Source organism: Trichechus manatus, unplaced genomic scaffold (genome assembly GCF_000243295.1).
Source record: "Trichechus manatus latirostris isolate Lorelei unplaced genomic scaffold, TriManLat1.0 scaffold00150, whole genome shotgun sequence".
Lineage (NCBI taxonomy): Eukaryota > Metazoa > Chordata > Mammalia > Sirenia > Trichechidae > Trichechus > Trichechus manatus.
The window spans coordinates 2,105,008-2,126,039 of NW_004444086.1; the positions used below are offsets into that span (position 1 = coordinate 2,105,008).

The window sequence follows — 21,032 nt, forward strand, 5'->3', positions numbered from 1 at the left end:
TGTCTTGCCTTTAACAATCTGTGTTTGCCTTTCACCATTATAGTTATTTGTGAGAGCTGGAAATGATGAGGTAGGATGTATGACTTTTGTTGCCAGTTGAATTAAAGCAAAGGAAGTTTGAAATGTAAAACCAATTCATCTTTTTAGCAGGATAAATAGGGAAATGTGCTTTTGGTAATAATCAGTACTTAGTCACTCCTCCTCACCTACCTCCTACCTATTCCCTCTAAAAAGTGAAGTTGTGAACTTGATGTTGAAATGTGAAGCACACCAGGTGTTAATGCATTTCCATTATTGTTGAATTCTGGTTTTAATGAGAACTTTAGTTATATTATCATGCTTGGAATGTCAAAACATGCCCCAATGGCACATTTCAGAATGCCTTATGATTCATAGGTGATCACTAAGAGTATAGAAGAAAAAGTAAGCAAAGCTGCTTTTCAGAGAGAGAACTCATGAGAGCATCAGTACTGTTGTTTTGAAGTCTGCTGTAGCAGGAAACTCTAAGATGGTCCCCAGTGATCTTTGCCTCCTGGTATTCACACCTGTGTACAAGGCCCTCTCCTTTGAAGTAGGTCGGCCTAGTTACTGCCTTCTAACAAATAGAATATGGCAAATATGATGGGATGTCACTTCTGTCATTAGGCTAGATAAGGCAGTGACTTCCATCTTGTTGGCAGACTCTTTTCCTTGGTGGCTTTGATAAAGCAAGTTGTTAAGTTAAAAAAAAAAAAAATTTAAAGCTAGGGAGAAGTAAATACCTGAGGACCTGAGGGCATTCTCCAGCCAACAGTCAGCTAAGAACCCTTAGTCCAGTAGCCCTTGAGGAAGTGAAATTCTGCCAACCAACGTATGAGTGTAGAAGCAGATCCTTTCCCAGTCAAGACTTTAGATGAGACTTCTGCCCTGGTAGACACCCTGATTGCAACCTTGCGAGAGACCCAAAAGCAAAGGGTACAGTCAGGCTGCACCCAGGTTCCTGACCCACAGAAACTGTAAGATAATAAATATATGTTGTTTTAAGCTGCAAACTTTGTGGTATTTGTTATGTAGTAATAGACCACTGATTCATATGCTATGAAAAATTCTCTATGTTCATTACTGTAGCTGAAACTCTATAGCACTTACTGTCAATAAAGGTTTTTGTTTCCTTGACTTTCTTATTTTAATATAATTATATGTGTATCAGATGATATATATGCATATGCATATGCATATGTATATATATGTATGGAGCCCTGGTGGCATAGTGGTTAAACTGGACTTGGCTGCTAACTGAAAGATTGGCAGTTTGAACCCACCCAGTGGCCCCGAGAAAGACCTGGTGATCTGCTTCCGTAAAGATTACAGCCAAGAAAAGTCTACAGGGCAGTTCTACTCTGTTACTTGGGGGGAGTTGTTATGAGTCAGAATAAACTCCAGAGCACCTGTAAACAAACAAAATATATATATATGTATATGTGTGTGTGTGTATATATGTATATGTGTGTGTATATATATGTATATATACACACACACATACACATGCAGACACAGACACACATATATACATATGTCTGTGGAGCACTGGTGGTCTAGTGGGTAAGATCTCAGCTTGCTAACCAAAAGGTCGGCAGTTCGAATCCACCAGCTGCTTCTCAGAAACCCTATGAGGCAGTTCTCTCTGTCCCATAGGGTCGCTGTATGTTGGAATCGACTTGACAGCAACGGTTTGGTTTTGCTATGTAAATATATGTATGTATATATATGTATGTATATATATACATACATATATATACACACACGCATATATACGTATATAAAACATGGTTTCACATATATATATTTACGTATCCCTATCTAAGCCCTATAAGCATCTGTCTTTAACAGAGAAGCGTGACAGTACGTGTTTAAGATAATGGTGTTAGAGAGATACATTTTCAAAACCTATTTTAACCCTTTGTGTTTTCTTATATATTTCTAAATAAGAATATTTCAGAAATAGCTTGTCTTAAGAATTAGAACCTGTTAAAGAGGTTGGGGTTTGAAGAATTTACATTTATTTGAAATACGTGTAGTTTTAGATGATGGCAAGATCAGAGACTATCTCTCTTTATATTTGGCAGTCCAGCCAAACACTGGATACAGTGTTAGATGCAATCCAGTGCTGTCTTGATGATTCATTAAAAAACTCTTTCTCTTTGAGATATTAATACCACTATTTGTGTCTAAAATATTTTCCTAAATTCCAAAAAAACTGTATTATGATAAAACAGTTCTTTATAGTATACATCTGTGATCTCAAACAGTGGTCTGTAGACCCATGGGATCCCTAAAACGTTTTAGGGTATCTGTGATATCAAAAAGGAGCCCTGGTGGCACAGTGGTTAAAGCACTCTGCTGCTAACCGAAAGGCTGGCAGTTCGAACCCGCTAGCTGCTCTGCGGGAGAAAGATGTGGCTGGCAGTCTGCTTCCATAATGATCACAGCCTTGGAAACCCTATGGGGCAGTTCTACTCTGTCCTATAGGGTCGCTGTGAGTCAGAATCGACTTGATGGCAGTGAGTTTTTGGTTTTGGGTGAGGTCAAAATCATTTCCATAATAAAACTAAGACATTATCTGCCTTCTTTATTGTGTTGGCATTTCAGTTATGTGCAAAAAGAATGGCAGGTAAAACTGCTTGAGCCTTAAAGCACAAATCACGACAGTGGTATCAATCATATACAGCACCATGCACTCATAGGAAAAACAGAAAGCCTATTTCACTTAAGACTGTCCTTGATGAAGTGATAAAAATTGATTTTATTAAATCTTGACCTCTGATTACACATCCCAATATTCTATATGATGAAATGGAAAGTACCTATAAAGTTCTTCCACTCCATATCAAAGTACAGTGATTATCTCTGCTTTAAATTTGTCTGTCTATATTGAATTATTTAAGTTGCTGTAACACTACAAGTTTTGAAGTAAAGATAAGAAAGAATACTGTTGTTCTGTGCCATTACCACTGTTTCCCATCAACTCAAGTATAAATCAGCTATCCTATATCTCACTCTATCAAACATCAACCCAATGAAAAAGAAAATTAGATTGTTGAACTGTGTTGTATTCACCTAATTCCAAATTCAAATGATAACTTTTTGAAAAAGAAATGAAAGGATAAATAAATATAAAGCTGTATAGATGTCATTTTGGTATGTTGTTTATTATGTTTTATTCTTTTTTGCTGAATGTTGTGATTTAATTTTGTGTTTTGTTTCAACAGATCACCAGAAACTGGAAAGGGAAGCCAGAATCTGCCGTCTTTTGAAGCACCCCAATATTGGTGAGGAAATGTTTTCAGTGTACTTTAAATTTTAATTTAACAATTTAGAATATTTGTAACTATTAACAAATAAGTTCCTAACGTTTTGCCTTTGGTTACATTTAAAGTTTTTTGTTTGTTTGTTTATTTCTTGTGTGTGTGAAATCTTTGAAGCAAGTAGGGTAACAGAAACTGTCTCTGTGAATTAAACTTACATCATTACTGAGGCACTTACTTTTAAAAAGAATAAAGATGGTCGTGTTAATTGAATCAATAGGGTAGATTTTCTTTGATGCCGAAAGTTGAGGGCACACCAACCAGTAGAGAAACTGGGTATAATTTAAAGAATAAATAAATTTACATAATTGCTAGTTATCTTATATTAGCTTTATTTTAACTACATATTTTGTGAGTCTCCTAGATTAACTAGTTGGGTGTCATTAGAAATGTCACACAGCTTCTTTATCCCTCCATTGCCTCATGTGTAAAATGGAAATGATAATCTTTTACCTAATTTGGAGGGTAGTTGTGAAGGTAAAATTGAAACAAGTATAATTTTTTTTGAAAGTTGTATATTTTTTAAATGATAGCAGTTCTATGCCAATTAATACTTTAAAGAATAATATAAATTATTATTAATTGAATAGGGCCTTTATGTGTCTTTAAAGATTGCTCAGGATAATGATGAAGTATGGGGATATAGAACTTACGCCATTATTTTAATCAGCTAAAATACTTTTCACGTATCCTGAAAAGAGTTTATTTTATAGGCATTGATTCTATTTCAGAAACTAGTAAAATTATTTTCAAATATTACCCTTCATGGATTATAAAATAGCATAATAGTTTTCAGTTATTTTCCAGAATAAGCAAATGAATAAGTAAAAGAAAAATAGAAGGAAAAAAAACAAAGGAAAGAAAAAGAAAGAACAGAAAAATATATATATATAAACTAGATTCTGTGACAATGGTTTAGATTCTTTTAAAAAAATGTTATTGCCCCAGCTCCATCAGTTTTAGATTTTATTGTCAACTCAAATGTTTCTGGTCTAGAAGTTGTGAGAGAAGAGGAGATGATAGTTTGTAAAATCGTTCACAGAGAATGTTTATAGTTCAGGAAGGAAAGATGTAAGGAAATTTTATTTTCTTTTTATGTGTATGACCATTCAGTTTCTCTTCCTGCCTTGACATTTTCTGTATCCTGCATTCATAAATCTTAAGCTCTTAAGTGAATGAATAGACACTACCAAGTATATCTGAAACCTTCCAGTTTAGGGAGAGAACAGAACAACTCTCAAATGCAAATCTACCTCTTTACAAGTATTTCATACTGATACAAGTCTGTGACATTTCTTGGTTGGCTAAGGAGAACTTTCAAAGTATCACCCACTGTAGCCCAAAGAGCACTTTTCTTGTTTAGATTTAAGATAAAATGAAATCTTTGTCTGGAGAACTGCCATTCTTGCAAGGGGTAGAGGGGATGAATTTGTTGTTATTTGTATGTTTGTTTGTTTGTTTGGTTTTTGTTTTCATCACTGTCTTCCTATGAAACTCAGTTTTTGAGCTGAGATGAATTGCCACTGTTCCCTCTAGGAGACCCAAGACAAAACATTCTAAAGACAACCAAGCTATGAGTTTGCCTTTGTCAAGTTATGCTGACTTCCCCAGTATTGTGTACTGTTTTACCCTTTACCAAAGCTACTTACCATAGCTTCATAGACACATCCAAACTCCCTGAGGGACCGAGTTACTAGGCTGAGGGCTGGGGACCATGGTCTCAGGGGACATCTAGCTCAATTGGCATAACATAGTTTATAAAGAAAGTGTTCTACATCCTACTTTGGTGAGTAACATCTAGGGTCTTAAAAGCTTGTGAGCAGCCATCTAAGATACATCTACTTGTCCCACCTCGTTTGGAGCAGGGGAGAATGAAGAAAACCAAAGACACAAGGGAAAGATTAGTCCAAAGGACTAATGGACCACAGCTACCACAGCCTCCACCAGACTGAGTCCAGCACAGGTAGATGGTGCCTGGCTACCACCACCGACTGCTCTAACAGGGATCACAATAGAGGGTCCTGGACAGAGGGGGAGCCCTGGTGGCACAGTGGTTAAGAGCTTCAGCTGCTGACCAAAATGTTGGCAGTTCGAATCTATCAGCTGCTCCTTGGAAACCCTATGGGGCAGTTGTACTGTGTCCCGTAGGGTCACAATGAGTTGGAATCAACTCGACAGCAATGGGTTTGTTTGTTTGGTTTTTTTTTTTTTTTGGTTTGGACAGAGCGGGAGAAAAATGTAGAATAAAATTCTAACTCACAAAAAAAATAAACCAGACTTACTGGTCTGACAGAGACTAGATAAACCCTGAGAGTATGGCCCCCAGACACTCTTTTAACTCAGTACTGAAGTCGCTCCTGAAGTTCACCCGTCAGCCAAAGATTAGACAGGCCTATGAAACAAACAGTAACACATGTAGTTCAGCCATGTATACGAGACTAAATGGGCACACTAGCCTGAAATTAAAGACGAGAAGGCAGGAAGGGACAGGAAAGCTGGATGAATGGAAATGGGGAGTCAAGGTCGAGAAGGGGAGAGTGTTGACACATCATGAGGTTGGAAACCAATGCCCAAAGTCACAAAATAATATGTGTATTAATTGTTTAATGAGAAACTAATTTGCTCTGTAAACTGTCACCTAAAGCACACATACACACCCACACACACAAAAAAATAAATAAATAAAGACAACCGGGTTAAAACAAGAACAGTTTTCATTTTGACACCCCATGCAGAATAACCTCATCAGAGAAAGGGAATAGTCATACACTAGGACAGATTCTATAGTTTTGTGATGTAGATGGCATCATTGACACACTCTGACACAATATGTAATTTTTTTCAAAGGTCTTCAGCAGCCAAATGTCGTGACTACTTGGTGGCCTCACTTGAAGTTTTCCGCCATCTCAAGATTTCAGGAATACAAAAGGAGCTATGGAAATTCTGGGTCTTTGGAGCCTAGAACCTGTTTCTAACCACAAGAGAGATTTCTAGTGGTCCTAGACTTTAAGGCATAAATCATAGATTAAACTTTTAAGACACAATCACAAAAACCATATCAATATCACATATACTCATATCATTCATTCAGTCAACAAACTACGATTCTGGGAGTACAGCAGAGAACTAAACGGATACATATTCCTGCTCTAAAGGAGCTTGCATTTTTGTAGGAGGAAACAGACAATAAACAAAGTATAGGATATTAGATGGTGATAATTGCTGAGGAGTAAAAGAAAGCAGAGAAGGAAAATAAGGAATGTAAGGGGGTTATGATTTTAAATAGTTAATCAGAGCTAATTTTATTGAAAAGGTGACATTTGAGTAAAGACATAAAAGAAGAGAGGAAGCAAATCTTGTGGCTCTCTGTGGGGAAAAGAGGTGTTGCAGGCAGAGGGAACAGCTTGTGTAAAGGCCCTGAGGCAGGACCTTACCCAGTGAGTTTCGCCAAAGCTTTCCCCCAACCTAATTGGAGAAATAAGGATGAACTAATTTTCATTTTATCTTAGTTGGGGGGTTTCCATGTCATCTCATCTGACAGTGTTGTATTTATTCATGTAAAGAATAATGATAAAAACAAAACAAACACAAAACAAAAGAGTAATTGTCATAACATAGTAAGCAGCAGCAAACAAAGAGGGAATGTTTGCATTAAACCGATGTTTAGTTTAAAAATATATGGGAGTGAGCAGAGTGCTCCTGTTCCTATTGAGATGCTTGATCTACTGCTTGTAACTTCACATTATAAAGGGAAAATAGCATTTGGGGCTAATTTCCCTGAAATAGATAATGTGATATCTAAACAATATGAGATCCTTATTTTCTTCCCCTCCGTTTTATTATTTTCTCTGTTTTCTTAAGATCTGTCAGGTTTTAGAACTTAAGGGAAGGAAATAATACTTTTGACAGTTTTTCCTCTGTGAAGATTTGCTTGTTACATTTTCATTTTTTACATCTTTTTTTTTTTTGACACAGAATCAATAATCAAGAAATTACAGCAAGTAAAAAGAATTCTCTCAAAGAAACATATTTTAAACTAACTAAAAGTGGTCTCATTAAACCACTTTTTTTCTTTAATGTTATTATTCATTTATTTATTTTAAAGTAATGAACACGCTTAGTGGACAGTTTGGAAGATTCGTGAAGAAGAAAGTAAAAACCACTTGCAACCAGAGAGGACAACTTTTAATATTTTGTTGTATTCATTTCAGATTTTTTATAATAAAATGTATATATATGCTTACTTTTTTTATTTTTACAAATATCATATATATATATATGGAGCTCTGGTGGCACAGTGGTTAAGTGTTCGGCTGCTAACCAGAAGGTCGGTGGTTTGAATCCACAAGCTGCTCCTTGGAAACCCTATGGGGCACTTCTACTCTGCCCTATAGGGTCGCTGTGAGTCTGAATTGACTTGACGGCGGTAGATTATATATGTATCTTCTGAGCATTTTCCTGCCTCTTTAGATATATCTTGAAAATAAATTTTTTAATTGTCTCACTCACAGAATATATTGAGTGTGTAGCCATTGCCAGGCTATGTTCTAGGCACTGATGATGAAGCAACGATCAAGAGATGACGTCCCCATTTTCCCAAAGCCTTACATCCTAGTGCAAGAAGATGGGCTATAAACAAATAAAACCTCATAATAGTATCACAGGGATTAGTTCTATGCACAGAATCAAAAAAAGGTGATAAATCTGCTGGATGGCTACTTTATAATGGCTGGTAAAGCAAGCTACATCTGCAGAGGTAAGATTTAAGCAGATCTGAATGACAGGAAGGAGTCATCATGCTCAGGGAGAAAGATTTTCAGGCAGAGGGAGCAGTTAACGCAAAATCTTTTTTTTTTTTTTTTTTAAATAAAAGAAGCAGGAATGGGCTTCTTTTATTAGCGGAAGCATGGGAAGGCCAGCGAACAGCTATCATGGGTAAAAGGGAGAGTGACCTGAGATGAGTCAGAAGGGTGGGTAGGTGCCTGACTACATAGGACCTTTTCCTAAGTTAGGTTTGGGAGTTTGGGTTTTATTCTAAGCACAATGGGAAGCCAGTGGAAAGATTTTAAGCAAGAGTATGTCATAATCTGATTTGCTCCAACTGCTGTGTGTAAAATGGATTGCAGTCACATGAGCAGAATTAGAGGTAATAGTCGAATGATCCCTCAGCCCATCAGAATCTAGTGTTTTGTCTGTGCCCATCAGGTCTGTCTCCCTGCATAAAAATTTAAATAGCTCCAGGCTTGTTCTGTCTTCTGTGTGGTGTGCATATCCTATGAAAAGAATTATGCATCTTTTGGCTCAACAAATTTGGCAGGCCATTCCCTAAGCAGCTCCTTCTTTACTCTGCCTTCAGACCAGCTAGCCAGACAATTTTGTTTGAACCTCAAACTGGACAAAATATAGCTGACTCTAAATTGACAGTAAAGTGTTGAACAATTTGGAGAGAATATCTTACCTTGTACCCTAATTTGTTACCTTATTTTTAATCATTATGTTCGTCTTTTATTTTAATAAAATACACTTACGTTCCCTTGGTATAAACAAATTTGTGGTAAATCAAATAGTTTCACCTCTCTGTCAACGTATCTGTTAAATAAGGGAAAATGCCTTTAAGGTAGTAAAAAAAAGTTTTGAGGTAGTAGACAAATTGTTCTCAAAATTATTTTATATTTCAACATAGCCTCTACCTGTTTTTGTGCTTAGTCTTTGGTAAGCATTATTATTGAGGAATTTATTAAAGCCTATGGTGAAGCCCAAGTAACTAAGCACAGTAAAGAGAAACCAGGGAAACAGGCAAAACATGTATTTATTCCAAGTATATGAATCCAGAAAAGAAAAAACATATATATCAGGAATTTATCTGACTCATCTGATGTCCCCAGTGAGAAGATACCCATTTATGGGCCCTTATTTGTGAGGAGATTGATATTTGAGACAGTTTTGCAGTTGGTGGGCTGGTAAATTCTGCTGCTGGGCTCTCCCATTTTCTAAAAACTGTTGTTTACACTTTGTGTAGACAAAGAGAGCAAGACAGTTTTTTTGAAAGTTTGAAGAATCATTTATATTTTTGTATAAGATTACAACTATCTTTATAATGAGAGCATTTGCTGATATGGCTTAATGAATTTTAGTAGCTAGAGAGCCAAATGAAGGGCTTCAAACCCTTGGTTACCAAACCAAAAACCAAACTAATTGCCTTCGAGTTGATTCCAACTCATGGCGACCACATCTGTTACAGAGTAGAACTGCTCCATAGGGTTTTCCTGGCTGCAATATTTATGGAAGCAAATTTCCAGGCCTTTCTTCCATGGTGCCACTGGGTGAGTTTAAACTGACAACCTTTAGGTTAGTAGTTGAGTACAATCTAGTCTTTATATTAATGCCCAGGGACCCCTAGTGCAATGAGTTAACCTTCCTGAGATCCTGTCACGATATCGTAATCATTACCTCCTTCCTACCTGCTTTCCTAGCCACTACCCCTGAATACACTTACTTAAACATTATTATAGGGTGCAATAGAAAGTTAAAGACATGTTACTGGTAGAAAACTCAACAGACTCAGTGGACCAGAGTTTATTTTGCCTTTGACACTGATTTTCTTCCTGAGCTACTGAAGCACATCCCATCTGATCACTATAGTCTAGTTCTCTTTGTAAAGTGGAGAAAATATTTTTTAATTTCCTTCTAAGAATTGTTAGAGAGGTGTAGATAATGCATCTTATTTTGGTGAGGAGTTGTAATAAACTTTGGATGATGTAATTATCATTAGGTTATGTCAGGTCGGTTCCGACTCATAGCGACCCTGTGTACAACAGAACGAAACACTGACCTGTCGTGCACCATCCTCACAATCATTGCTGTGTTTGAGCCCATTGTTGCAGCCATTGTGTCAGTCCATCTCATTGAGGGCCTTCCTCTTTTTCGCTGAACCTCCACTTTATCAAGCATGATGTCCTTCTCCAGAGACTTATCCCTCCCCTCCTTATAACATGTCCAAAGTAGTTGAGACGAAGTCTTGCCATCCTTGCTTCTAAGGAGCATCCTGGCTGTACTTCTTCCAAGACAGATTTATTTGTTCTTCTGGCAGTCCACAGTATAGTCAATATCTTTTGTCAACACCGTAATTCAAAGACATTGATTCTTCAGTCTTCCTTATTCATTGTCTAGCCTTTGCTTGTATATGAGGCAATTGAAAATACCATAGCTTGGGGCAGGCACAACTTAGTCCTCAAAGTGACATCTTTGCTTTTTAAGACTTCAAAGAGGTCTTCTGCAGCAGATTTGCCCAATGCAGTGCATCCTTTTGATTTCTTGACTGCTGCTTCCATGGGTGTTGATTGTTGATCCAAGTAAAATGAAATCGTTGACAACTTTAATCTTTTCTCTGTTTATCATGATGTTGCTTATTGGTCCAGTTTTGAGGATTTTTGTTTTCTTCATATTGAGTTATAATCCATACTGAAGGCTGTAGTCTTTGATCTTCATCAGTTAGTGCTTCAAGTCCTCTTACCTTTCAGCAAGCAAGGTTGTGTCATCTGCGTATCGAAAGTTGTTAATGAATCTTCCTTCAATCCTGTTGCCCTGTTCTTCTTCATATAGTCCAACTTCTCGGATTCTTTGCTCGGCATACAGATTAAATAAGTATGGTGAAAGGATACTACCCTGATGCACACCTTTCCTGATTTTAAACCACACTGTATTCCCTTGTTCTGTTCAAACAACTACCTGTTGGTACGAGTACAGTTCCCACATGAGCACAATTATGTGTTCTAGAATTCCCATTCTTTGCAATGTTATCCATGATTTGTTATGATCCACATGGTCAAATGCCTTTGCATAGTCAAAAAAACACAGGTAAACATCTTTCTGGTATTGTCTGCTTTCACATCTTTCTGGTATTATCTGCTTTCAGCCAAGATCCATCTGACATCAACAATGATATCCCTGGTTCCACGTCCTCTTCTGAATCCGGCTTCAGTTTCTGGCAGTTTCCTGTCGATGTACTGCTGCAACTGTTTTTGAATTATCTTCAGTGTAATTTTACTTGCATGTGATATTAATGATATTGTATTTCCACATTTTGGGGATCATCTTTCTTTGGAATAAGCAAATGTATGGATCTCTTCTAGTCGGTTTACCACGTAGCTGTCTTCCATATTTCTTGGCATAGACAAGTGAGTGCTTCCAGCGTTGCATCTGTTTGTTGAAACAACTCAGTTAGTGTTCCATCAGTTCCTGGAGCCTTATTTTTTGCCAGTGCCTTCAGTGCAGCTTGGACTTCTTTCTTCACTGCCATTGGTTCTTGATCATATGCTACCTCCTGAAATGACTGAATGTCGACCAATTCTTTTTGGCACAGTGACTCTGTGTATTCCTTCCATCTTCCTTTGATGTTTCCTGTGTCATTCAATTTTTCGCTCATAGAATCCTTCAGTATTGTAACTTGAGGCTTGAATTTTTTCTTCTGTTCTTTCAGCTTGAGAAATTCTGAGCATGTTCTACTCTTCTGGTTTTCTAACTCCAAGTCTTTGCAAATTTCATTATAATACTTTACTTTGTCTTTCAAGCTGCTCTTTGAAATCTTCTGTTCAGCTCTTTTACCTCATTATATCTTCCATTCATTTTAGCTACTCTGTTCAAGAGCAAGTTTCAGAGTCTCTTGTGACATCCATTTTGATCTTTTTTTTCCCTTTCTTGTCTTTTTAATGACCTTTTGCTTTTTCCGTGTATGACGTCCTTGATGTCATCCCACAAATTTTTCTGGTCTTCAGTCGTAAGTGTTCAGTGCATCAAATCTATCCTTGAGATGGTCTCTAAATTCTGGTGGGAAATACTCAAAGTCATACTTTGGCTTTTGTGAACTTAATTATCTTCAGCTTCAACTTGAACGTGCATAGGAGCAATTGATGGTCTGTTTCATAATTGGCCTCTGGCCTTGTTCTGACTGATGATATTGAGCTTTTATATCGTCTCTTTCCACAGATGTAGTCAGTTTGATTCCTGTGTATTTCATCTGGTAAGACCCATGTGTATAGTTGTTGTTTATGTTTTTACAAAAAGTTATTTCTAATAAGTAAGTCATTGGTCTTCCAAAATTATATCATGCAATCTCCTGTGTTATTTCTGTCACCAAGGCCATGTTTTCCAACTAGTGATTCTTCTTTGTTTCCAACTTTTGTATTCCAAATACCACCAATTATCAGTGCATCTTGATTGCATGTTTGATCAATTCAGACTGCAGAAGTTGGTTAAAATCTTCAGTTTCTTCAATTTTGGCATTAGTGGTTGTTATGTAAATTTGAATGATAGTAGTATTAAATGGTTTTCTTGTAGGCATATGGATATTATCCTATCACTGATAGCACTGTATTTCAGGATGGATCTTGAAACTTTCTTTTTGACAATGAATGTGATGCCATTCCTCTTCAACTGGTCATTCCTAGCATCGTAGACCATATGATTGTCTGATTGAAAATGGCCAGTACCAGTCCTGGTGGCGTAGTGGTTAAGAGCTACGCCTGCTAACCAAAAAGTCAGCAGTTCGAATCCACCAGCTACTCCCTGGAGACTCTGGGGCAGTTCTACTCTGTCCTGTAGAGTCGCTAAGAGTCAGCGTCAACTTGATGGCAATAGGTTTGGTTTTTTTAATGCCTAGAATATCCATCTTCAAGCGTTCCATTTCATTTTTTGACAACTTCGAATTTTCCTTGATTCAAATTTCGTTCTTTCCATGTTCTGATTATTAGTGGATGTTTGCAGCTGATTTTTCTTATTTTGAGTTGTGCCACATCAGCAAATGAAGGGCCTGAAAGCTTTACTCCATCCATGTCATTACGGTTGACTCTACTTTGAGGAGGCAGCTCTTTCCCAGCTGTATTTTGAGTGCCTCCCAATCCAAGGGGCTCATCTTCCCGCACTATATCAGACAGTGTTCCACTGGTAACAGGCTTTTGGAAGTGAATCTCCAGGCCCTTCTTCGCAGTCTGTGTTAATCTGGACTGCTGAAACCTGTCCATCATGGGTGACCCTGCTGGTATTTGAAATACGGTGGCATAGCTTCCAGCATCACAGCAACATGTAAGCCACCACAGTATGACAAACTGAGAGATTAGTAGTGGCTTTGGAAGATAATCAACTGAGTTAATTATTATAGGGCACTATTTAACGTATACTACCTAATTAATTGTATCTTGAAGTTTAGTAGTTTCTTCCTGAAAGATATATACTCAACAGTAGGAAAAAAATATTTCAGATACTAAATCACTATGATATATATAGATGTGGATATAGATATATTAGAAAATTATATTAGCAGCAGCAGAGATCTTATAGATCATCTTGTACAAACTCCCAATTTTTTTTGTTTTAATAATTGAGAAACTCAGATTATTTTATGAACCTCTATGACTCGTCTCAAGTCACAACTTTTTAATACCATTGCCAGACCTAAATTGCCAGATCACTATCTGAAGTGATCCTGATGTTTAGTGAACCTAAATTAGAGCTTAAAGACTGAAAAGGCATTGGTGTTTCTTGCTCCCTTTCAAAGAGGATTTTGAAGTTTTCAGTTCAGATCAGTTTCTCCCGTCACATAGGATACAAATTCAATTCAAAATTTCTAACACTAAAACAAGAAAATAAAACTGTTATTTTTGTAGAGCATTAATACAGGCGATCAGGCACTCGATTAATAACCGAAATGTTGGTGATTGAAAACCCTATGGAGTGCAGTTCTACCCTGTAACACTTGGGGTTGCCATGAGTCGGAGCTGACTCAACTACAATGGGTTTGATTTTGTTTACCTTCTGTATTAACCCTGATATGGACTGGTTGTGTTTCAGAGGGATGCTCTGTTTGAACAGGTTTTATAGTTTGACATATATAACAATACATGAAATTCTATACTCTGACAGTTACAGATCAAAGAATACATAAAACCATTACTTTCTTTATAAGCAGGTTCCCATGTCTGTGTGTATAGCATTTAGGATTTGTATAGTTCTCTTCTCCTAAAATGTAAAACTGGGCCTTAGGAACTATCTAAACCAAACCTAGATCCTGCAGCTAGGTAGGGCTTGAAGACTTCATTAGTGAAGTAATATGCCCAAGGTCACACATAGACCTCCAAAGAGATGAAGAATGGACAGCAGGCTTATTACTTCAGTTTTCATGGGTGTCTCCTCTTTTCCCCAACCCTGGAGGTATGGTGTAATACCCTAAAAAGTAATATTCCAACCATAATCTTAGATCTCCCTGGTCCTTGTAAAAGGATCTTTGGGTCAAATAATACCCCTTTAATTTTCACATGGGATTGCTATGTGTCGAAAATTGACTCGATGGCACCCAACAACAACAACAAATTTTCACAGGAAGGAGCCCTGGTGGCACAAACGGTTAACCACTTGACTGCTAACCAGAAGGTGTGCTGTTGAAACCGAATTCATGGCTCCAAGGGAGAAAGACCTGGTGATCTTGTATAAAGATTACAGCCAAGAAAACCCTATGGGGCAGGTCTGCTCTGTCACGTGGGGTTGCTGTGAGTTGAAAACAACTCAGCGGCACCCAGCAATAACAACAACAAATTGTCACGGGACAAAATTGACAGTGGTTTTTGCAGAACTCTTTTTGCTACCTGGCTTCCTGAACAACCCCTTATCAATTAGTCTGAAATTCCCATGTAGCTGGCTGGACTCTTGGCCCAGACCCCCCCTGGTGATCTTTGGTGTTTTTTTTAACGGGTGACTTTATAAACCCATAAATTTTGCCTTTTTTTTCTACTCAGCATTTTGCTCAGAATTTGTAAGAAATCAACCCAATCACATTGTACATATAAACTTAAGCTCAATAAATAGCAATGTTAAATATGCCCAGCAGTTACTCGTCAAGTGATTAAATTGCCTTTAAATGTCTATTACTACAATATTCCCGTTTTTGAACCCTTTGAAAGAAAAGGGTCACATAAGAAAGGAGAATAGAGTGAATGTTAACTCGTCCGCTGAGAAAACAAAGTTAATAATTTTATGAGTGATGGTTAAGTGTCTTTTTCAATAGTGTGAGAAATGCAATAGCATTCCGAGAGAATGACAGTTTTTCTCTATGACCTCTCCCGTTATTGTCAGTTATGCTTAATATTCACAATGGTTTATAATTGAGAATAAGTAGTTTTATTGCTAAACTACTTTCTCTAGTGACTCTCCAACAGATAAAACATAATTTAAAACTCTTTTGTTGCTACATATTTTTCTCCCTCATTTATTTTTTTTTGATGGTATGTGTCTTCAGTATTAGAATGTATACTTACTAACTGAGTGTGTTTAAATTTTTGGTTGGTAATATAAGGTCTCTGAGTCAGAATCGACTCCATGGCAATGGGTTTGTTTGTTTGTTTTTTATGGATTTGGAGAAATACAATCTGGTAATACAAGCTGCCAGTGAGGCTACTGGCATTGGGGTGCCACCGATCTGTAGCATGACAGTATGCTAATGAGAACTAGGTAGATAATTTATTGTGGGCACCTTTCCATTAGGTTGCATGGGGGACATCTGGTTTTCCAAATATGACACAGAAAAACCAAAACAAACCCACCAGGACTGCCGAAACTATCACACAGGAAAGCCATAATTATGCTTGCAAGCCTTTGCTCAAATAATAAACAGAAATAAAGGGAAAAACGGCAGAAGTTTACAAAACTAACACATCCAGGAAACATGCCCTAATATCACTCAACCTACACAACGATGAAGCTCCAACTCAGGTCTGCTGAGCTTCACGCATTAGAACAGGAATAACATACTACCCGTGAGGTCCAGAGGCATAAAAAGTTGCTGGCAATACTGTTTATGCCAATGCTAATGAAAGAGTTACTGTTCAGTAGTAAAAAGCAAAGTACTTTTGTTTTATTGTTCACCTTTTATTTGGTTAAATCTCACCTCTTTATCATGATGATGATTTGGTGTGAATGCTAAATTACTTTTTAGAATGTATTACTGTCTGCAGAACTGATTATCCTGCTTAAAAAAAAATGTGAGAACAGCATCAGAGAGATTTTTTTCCCCAGCAAATAAATATTTTTAAAAACTCTCACTGGCGCCTCTGGTTTTTTTTTTCCTTCCTTTGTTCACACAATATGGTGCCAGTGAAGTATCTTTTATAATTCTTGGCTGAAAGTTAACTTCGTCATCTTTTTAAGTAAATGACTTATTTAGTAGAAAGTTAAGATGTAAAAATTGTAAACTCAAGATAATATTTTAAATTCTCTTTTAATTGGTGAGTTTGTATCTCAGAGACTCCATTTGTTGTCGGTTCCTTTGTGACTGAATTCTTTTTTCCATATACCAGTGGAAAAGTCATGTCACTAATTACATTAGAAGTAGTTGGATTTAATAATTAAAGTACATTTAGATCTATCAATGCATACTATTTACTTGAATATTTCTACTGATTTATTCTACTCAACCTATTTTATTTCTTCTTGACTTGTTTTCATTAAGTCGAAAGTAGAACCCCCTAAGAGAGTACTGGAAGTTTATAACAGTTTCTTAGGCTCAGAATTATGCCCTAAATTGAAACTTGACAGGAAATTTCAGATGTTACTAACACCTAATCACTTAAAAGTCATCGTTCTTTTCCCTTATTTCCAGTAGCTTTGTTAATAAAAATGTACTTACTTAAGCAGTAAGCTTTTCCATTAAGATTTGAAGATATACTGACAGAAAAGATAAAAAACACTAGTTTGGAATGCCAATGAACTTTACCACTAGACTTAATAGTACAACTCTGTTAATTGTATTATCAAGTGCTGTTCTGAGTGTTTTATGTGCGTTGTTGTTGTTCCATCGAGTCAATTCAGACTCATAGCGACCTTACAGGACAGAGTAGAACTGCCCCATAAGGTTTCCAAGGCTGTAATCTTTAGGGAAGCCAACTGCCACATCTTTGTCCCACAGAGCAGTTGGCAGGTTTGAACCAACAATTTTTTTCTTTGGTTAGCAGCAGAACACTTAACCACTGCAACAACAGGGCTCGTTACATGCATTAAGTCTCTTAATCCTCATAACAAACAAGTGCTATTCTTGTCCCCATTTTATAAATATGGAATCTGAAGCCCAGAGAGGTTACACAATTTAACCAGGGTCATATACCTCTAGTAAGTGGGGCAATTGGGTATCAGTGCCATGCATTCTGGTGTCAGAATCCATGCTCTTCAGCACTACACTGTACTGCCCCTAGTTGCTATTGTAACTCTGGATTAGTAACACCGCTCCTTAATAAGTAAAGAATCTAAAATTTTGTCAAGATTGGTTAATATAATGGTAGATCAATATCTTTGCCTAGAGGGATTATGTAAATTTACTGTTTATCTTGAAAATTTAGCATGAGGTTATTGAAACACTTATGGTAAATGCAGATTTATGGAATTAATTATATTTTAATGAAAATAAATTTTAGTATCTTAGTGAAAAATTCAGCTTACTCTTTAGGTAGTCATATCTAACCATGAATTAATTATTACTTGCTGCACAAGGCACTGTTTTTACTATCTTACCTCATTGACCAAGAAAATAAATAAAAAGTTTTGTCAGAAAACAATGAAAGTTAAGCAAACAAATAACAGTAATTAATGTGATGTTTAAGATTTGGTGAAACAATTAAAAGAAGCTGTGTTTTACATTGTAGAAGAGATATCAGAATCAAATGCTTATGGGATAATGAATTCTAAGATCCTATAAGCCCTCTTTTTTTTTTTTAAGCTATCATTGCTTATAACATATTTTAATAGAACATCAGAATATCAAAGTTTTGAAAGAACTTTTATATTTTAGAGTTCAATTTTAGCATATTTTTCTAGCACTTTATAACAATAGCTGTGGTTTGGTTTGATAGAAAAGCTGCCACTTTAGGAAAGTTAGCTCTATATTCCTATTATTTATAAATTTGAAAATAGGAATTTGTTTTCTTTAAAAATGTTCCATAGGCAGAAGTGTTTGCTTTCTGAATGTGATTTATTGGGTGTCTTTAACAAAAACATCCCCAGCCGACATTGAGCTTGTCAAGGGTTTATAATTACATCAGGCTGTTGTTTGATCTAACATATTAATTATATTGATTATTTAGTTAAAAAAACTAATAACATTTTACTGTGCTGAAGGAAAGGAAAAAGATACATATACAGAGATATGACTTGAATTCTTCTTTTAAATATACGTGTATATGTGTATATATATTTTTTACATTTTGCACCTCAGTACTAAATTTAGTACTAATACTCTCTGTGAAATGACAGAAGTCTTTGGTGAGATTATGCTCATGGTCTTGAAGATCAGTAGTTTTTATAATTTAGTGTTCAAAAATTACTTTCAATTTTTAATAACGGGTTCATTGTATACGTGTTTTAACCAAAGGCTTCAAATAAGAATAAAAATTGCTGTAGCCTACAAAGTTATTGACTGAAGAAGTTGGTAATAATTTTTGTGAGAAAATTATTTTGAAGCATAGGATATCTTGTCTTTAGTTTGTTCTGTTTAGAATATGGATGATTTTACTTACGAATATTTGTGTGGAAATCTTACATTATATAAACTCCTACTGTAGGAATATTTATAATTATGTCTTATGGTATCAGCGGAGCCCTGGTGGTGTAGTGGTTAAGAGCTTGGCTGCTAACCAAAAAGTTGGCAGTTTGAATTCACCAGCCACTTATTGGAAATCCTATGGGGCAGTTCTACTCTGTCTTACAGGGTCGCTAATGGCAGTGGGTTAAAAGCATTCTTTGTGTTGGCCATAAAAATTGATTGGTAATAAAAGTGGATAGTCTTAACTTTCTATGCAAGTAAGTTTATATTTACTCTGTAGAAACTGGAGATTTATTAAAGATTTACTTAGTTAATTCACATGATTATATTACTTTCTTAGAAGAACAATTATTTGGTAATAAACATAATTATTTGGAGTTTGGAGAAACTGGTGTGGAAAGAGCATTTGAAAGTCTTCTAAATTAATCTAGGATTAGACATGATGAGCTCCTGACTCTTTCATATCAAAACTATTTCATGAAAAATGCCTACTTATAAAGAACATGAAAAGTTTTTATTTTAAGAGCAATAACAACAATAATTTTCTTATTGTTGTTCTGAATTATTCTGAATGTGCTTTAAAATATATTTTATACATAAAATGTAAAATAGCTAAAAATTTACTCTAGATGAATAAAAGGAAATTATATTTGGGGACAGAATATTTGGATATGTAGAAAAAAACCAATATTGGCTTCTTCTTATTTTTAGCAATTGAACTTTACAATGATAGTGCAAATGTGTTGACTTTTAGATAGGGCTACATCAATTTTTACTCTTCATAAGAAAAGAACCAAGACTGTATGTTTTATTTACAAACTTAATTCGTTGGGGCTATAATGAAGTTACTGTATTTAAGATAGCTTTTTTTTCTTCAGACAGTTGTTATCCCCTAAACAAATTTTTTATTTAAAAGTTGGTAGTGCCAAATATACATTTAAACTTATTTGTTCAGAACTTTGCAAGAGAAGAATTCTGATAAAACATGGTTTTCAGATGTTATTCTCATGTGTTGATTATTTCAGTGATCCTTTCTTTTAATGTTCCTTATATAAGTCTTTCTTGCAAAGTGTAATTATGTCTTCCTGTCACTTTCCAGGAATATATTCATAATATGGACTAAAGAAAAGATATAGGACCATTTTTCCCCCCAGAAAGGCAGAGAATCATTGATTTCAGGTAGTGGTTTTCAGCCTGGGGTGATTATGTTCCCTCCGCTTCCTTCCCTCTGGGGACATTTGGCAGTGTCTGGAGACATTTTTGGTTGTCACAGCTGGAGGTGCCCTTTTGATCCATTGGGTAGAGGCCAGGGATACTGCTAATCTAATCCAAAGTTTACAGGACAGCCCTCCACAACAACAACAAAAAATTATCTGGACCAAAATGTCAGTAGTGCTGAGGTTGAGGAATGCTGATCTAAGGTTAAGAACGACAACAACAAAAAGACAAATAGCCAGCCTTACTTGGGTTAGCTCTGTACACATTTAAATTTACTTGTATTGAAAAATTAGTTAATTGTGTCCCCTTAAGTAAAGGGCAAGCAGGGCAAGTGGGCAAGGACACTTGCATACACTATCGTGAGAGCAGAAGTTTCTAAAATATTCCCTTTTAACCAAAAAGTAGAAAAACAAGGAACTAGTTTAAATGTCAAAAATAACTAAGATAAAGCCTGATATTAGAATATTGTTTTTTTTCCTAAATCATTGATAAAGGATATTTACACGATGAAACCTTTTTTATTTAAAACTAAGTGAACACTGTTGAAGTAAAATGAAGATACCTCCCAAGAGTCAGGTGAAAATAAAAGAGAAATAATTCTGTAGTGAAATCATTTCATTTGCATTGTAAATCATTTAGAACAGCTCTTCTTACCCTGTTTGGATCTAGGGCTTCTTTTGGACAATCTTTGAAGGTTATGGATTCTGTCTCTTCATAAAACTGGACATACGCACAAAATTTTTCAGATAGAGTATTACAATAATACTCTGCCAATAAAGCCCAAATATAAAACTTTAGGTCATATATTCCAGATTAAAGCAAAACAAAACTTATTTTAAAGAAATATAGTAAAATGTCCTTTTACTCTTATGCGTGACTGTCATGTTAGTCTT

The 21,032-nt window shown here is 36.0% G+C and overlaps 1 protein-coding gene across 5 annotated transcripts in view; it reads left to right on the top strand.

Moving 5' to 3' along the window:
* CAMK2D (calcium/calmodulin dependent protein kinase II delta) overlaps nt 1-21,032 on the top strand; it is a 376,805-nt gene that overhangs the window by 124,336 nt on the left and 231,437 nt on the right. For all 5 annotated transcript variants that reach the window (XM_012558245.2, XM_023740191.1, XM_004385901.2 and 2 more), the window contains exon 3: nt 3,249-3,308. In XM_012558245.2, the coding sequence (XP_012413699.1) occupies nt 3,249-3,308 (60 nt within the window). The remainder of the gene's footprint in view (nt 1-3,248; nt 3,309-21,032) is intronic.